Source organism: Mastomys coucha, unplaced genomic scaffold, assembly GCF_008632895.1.
Source record: "Mastomys coucha isolate ucsf_1 unplaced genomic scaffold, UCSF_Mcou_1 pScaffold23, whole genome shotgun sequence".
NCBI classification, from domain to species: domain Eukaryota; kingdom Metazoa; phylum Chordata; class Mammalia; order Rodentia; family Muridae; genus Mastomys; species Mastomys coucha.
The window spans coordinates 48,581,874-48,585,740 of NW_022196906.1; the positions used below are offsets into that span (position 1 = coordinate 48,581,874).

General features: G+C 48.7%; 1 protein-coding gene across 1 annotated transcript in view; it reads left to right on the forward strand.

The window, feature by feature from the left end:
* The first annotated feature begins 857 nt into the window (after positions 1 to 857).
* Positions 858 to 3,867, forward strand: part of Sh2d7 (SH2 domain containing 7) — a 10,664-nt gene continuing 7,654 nt past the window's right edge. The window contains exons 1-2 of the mRNA XM_031345317.1: positions 858 to 1,050; positions 2,294 to 2,383. Coding sequence (XP_031201177.1) covers positions 875 to 1,050; positions 2,294 to 2,383 — 266 coding nt within the window. The 5' untranslated portion in view covers positions 858 to 874. The remainder of the gene's footprint in view (positions 1,051 to 2,293; positions 2,384 to 3,867) is intronic.

Below are 3,867 nucleotides of genomic sequence, written 5' to 3' on the forward strand. Positions count from 1 at the left end.
GGGGGTCTGATGGCTTCTGCCACCTCAGTGTCCTTCAGCTTCAGTCTCTGCTGTAGAATGCTGACATCAGGGGCTGGGAATATTTGTATGAATAAAGTGTTCTACTGCCTGCCCTAAATGGATGCCAAAATCCTGTCTTTGTCCTTACTTTCCCTGTAGTTGGTAACAGCCTCTCTTCACCAGGTGTTTGGCTTCCTCCCTCAAGGACCCACGATCACTCTTGGGCAAGGCTGACTACAGCCCATGACATGCAGCCAGCAAGCACTGTCTCCCTCTCCCTGCTCCCTGCAGGCTGGGTTCATCAGGTGGAGTGTTGCACATGCAATCACAACGTTTACTGTCTATCTACTGCCATTAATAGTACATCTCTGGGAGTTCAGAGATGACTGGCAGGTAAAGTGCTTGCTTCACAAGCATGAAGATCCGACTTTGGAGCCCCAGAACCCACACAAAAGCTGGACACACTGAGAGGCAGAGACAAGGGAATCCCAGGAAGTTACTGGCCAGACAGTCTATCCCAAACAGCAACTCCGGGTTCAATGAGAGACCTCTATCTCAAAAAATAAGGTGGAGTCTGATAGAGGGAGACTCCCAATATCAACCTCTAACTTCCAGACTTATGCCCAGAGATCATGGAAATCCTGCCCGATCCTCACCAGGCTGCTATGGTCGCCTCCTGCCAGTGACTCCAGCCAGCCAAAATGCCTGGTCCCAAAGCTTCACAGGGGAGAGCCATCTACAAGTCCAGAGGCAATAGGATGCCTGTGTGCCACAGGCATTGAGGAGGGTGTGAGTGCAGGCAAATGAGCTGCATCACACCCAGATATAAAGCCCTGCAGCCATCAGGACTCACATACCATCAGCACTCACCAGAATGGAGGGCGGCCCAGAGCAGCTCCAACTGGGCAAGGCACTGGAGGAGGCAGGGGCTAGGCGGGCCGTGGCTGAAATCCAGGAGCTGGCTCTGAAGTGGTTCATGGAGACCCAGGCCCCCTCCATCATGCAGAATGGAGCTCTGCCCCCCTGGTTTCATGGATTCATCACTCGAAAGTAAGACTGCCCCTGACTTCATGACCAGCATGGACTACAGCTCCTCGGGGCTGGGAATATGCCCAAGGACTCCAGAACTCTGGGCTCCTGATCTTTCCCTCACTAGGCAGGACCCTGGGGTAGAAGGTACAGATTGTAGAAGCTTTCCCTAGCAGGATCTTAGGTAGTTACAGCTGTGGGAAGGACGAAAGCGGACTGTGTAGGAGCTAGACATGTTTCGATGAGTTCTGAGTATCTTGGTGAAAGTTAGAAGACCACGCCATGTGCCGGCACTGGAGGTAGAAAACTGTCCAGGAAATCTAGACACATAGTTATCCCAGAATAGAGACAAGGATGTGTGATTCGGAGTTGTGGTTGAGATAGATCACCAAGCTTCCCAAGTACTAGATGGAAGAAGGAATGAGAAACAATGCCGACCAGGTCCCGGCCCAGTGCCAAACACAGCACTGGGCACAGTTTTGCAGACCACATGAGGCTGTGCTCAGGGGACCTGCAGCTGTTTAAGTGCTCTGTGTCACCATCTTGACGCTCTTTGTTTGGAAATAAGGGGTCCCAAATATTCATTTGGCACTGATCCATGAAAATTATGAAAGTAGTCCTAACTAGGATGTATTTGTAGTGATGTATTTGGTGAGTAAGTGGGTAAGGAATATATGGTCTGTGTTCTTCCAAGACAAAAAAAAAAAAAAAAGCTAGAATTTTCCACTGTGCCTCAAAAGCACTTGGTATCATGTAGAAGGACCTGAAGGGGTGGGGATAGGTTCTGTAAGCTTCTCTTGTACCAAAGCCTGAGACACAGCAGCAGTGCTACAGAAAATCTTATGTAGTATACATCTTGCAAAACTGCACACTTAGCCCCAAGAGAGGGATTCCTACCAATGCAAAAGTCTCTGGTATCATTCTTTCTATATAGTTTTCCAGTGGAAAGCAGGAAGCTTCAGGTAGTGTCTCTAGCTCCTGCTGGCTACACTGGGGAGTGGAAGGTGCCCATGGCCTGAGAACTCACACCCAACTGCAGATTGTCTTTAGTTGGCTCACTTGAGCCAGGACCAACCACAGATTGCACCTTGAGAGGCCTCAGAGTCAGTCCAAGGTCTCAGAAGGTTCTCTATCAAGGGCTGAAAATCTGTCTCAATTTAGGACTCTAGGCTACTGTCTGCAAGGATCCTGAAGCAGGTCTAATTCAGGCTACTTGGTTACTGTGAGGGTACAGACCCCAGTTAATGGCGTGTCCTCTGTCCAGGCAGACAGAGCAGCTACTCAGGGACAAAGCCCTTGGTTCCTTCCTCATCCGCCTCAGCGACCGGGCTGTCGGCTACATCTTGTCCTACAGGTAAGTGAGAAGCCCTCTGTGAAGAGACAAGCAGCCTCGGGGTTCCATAACACAGGACCTGCTGATGAGTACAGAGGTTTAGAGACCCACTGTCTGGTTTTCTCTGGGCCCTGATCCTATAATTCAGTCATCCTCTGCTTGGCCAACCCTCTCAGAGCACCAGCAATGACTTTATGCCAAGGATGTTGCTGCAGCCTTCAAAGGAGTGAGGGGAACCAGATGAGACTTCTTCCCAGTGGGCACGGAAGAACTCTGAGCCCAGTAGCAGAGGATGAGGCTTCCTAGTGGGAAGAAGGCATTGTTGGATATAAGAAAGGCTTTCTAGTAAGTGGACTGGCATGAACAGAAGTATAAGATTTTGAGAGCCACAGATCCTTGGGTACAGCAGGACACATCTCTGGGAACAGGATAGCCATGGATGAGAAGTCTGACCGCAAAGAAGGGATCCAGGTAGATTGCCACATCACCATGGTCCCTCTGTCTTCATAAGGAGGGAGAACTGGAGACAGTCTGGAGGTGTGAAGACTGTGGGAGCCCATGCCATTGGTTGGGTATGAAGATCTTGGGTCATACTTATGTAAGGCTATGAGACTAGAGAGGAAGAGACATGTACCTAGTGTAAAGCCAGAGGTGATGGCTGTTGATCATGGTCTGAAATTAGGCTGAGCTGGGACGGTAGAAGGCTCCCCCTGGAGGCCTGGAAGGAGGTCAGGGCTGCAGGGCAAAGTTCCAAGTCTTCAGATGCTGATTCAAATTATGTGCACAGACTCTCCTTGTTCAGATCCTCACCTGGAGGAAGCTTCTTTGCCTCTCTGTGTGTCTGCCATCTCATATGTAAAATAGGGGTGTTCTAGTTACCTACCACAGAACTGTTGTAAGTGCCTGATGGGATGAGGCATTTGCAAATGCCTGGCACAGTGAACAAAAACATGGAAGGGTTAAGCAAATGGTAATCATTGCTCAATTCTCATTTGTCCCCAAGACACTGTGTAGGCACTCTGAAATATAGCAAGCATTTCCCAAATATCCTTTGTTTTGGTTTTTCTTTATTCTGTGTTTCTTTGAGCTTCCCTCTCCCTTTTTCTCCCTCATGAGACCTTAGGCAGAATGCCACCTTATAAAAGACAGCAAGAGGAGATGCTCAAAGAAACATAAATAGTGAAAAGGAATAGAAGGGGGCAGAGGCAATCAGCATGCTGACTCCCGGATCCACATCAGAGCTGCCACGGTCATTCCTGGTTTTCATAGAATTGGCACACAGCACTTGGATATCCAGTTGGGGGAAATAATGATCACTACCTCATACAAGGTACAAAAATGAATAATTCTACATAGGTCCAAAAATAGAAAACAATAACCTTTCTAAAAGAAAACAGGAAAATATTTCCATAAGTAAACAAAGTGCCTATGAAAATAGGATTAAAGCTGGGCGGTGGGGTGCACGCCTTTAATCCCAGCACTTGGGAGGCAGAGGCAGGCGGATT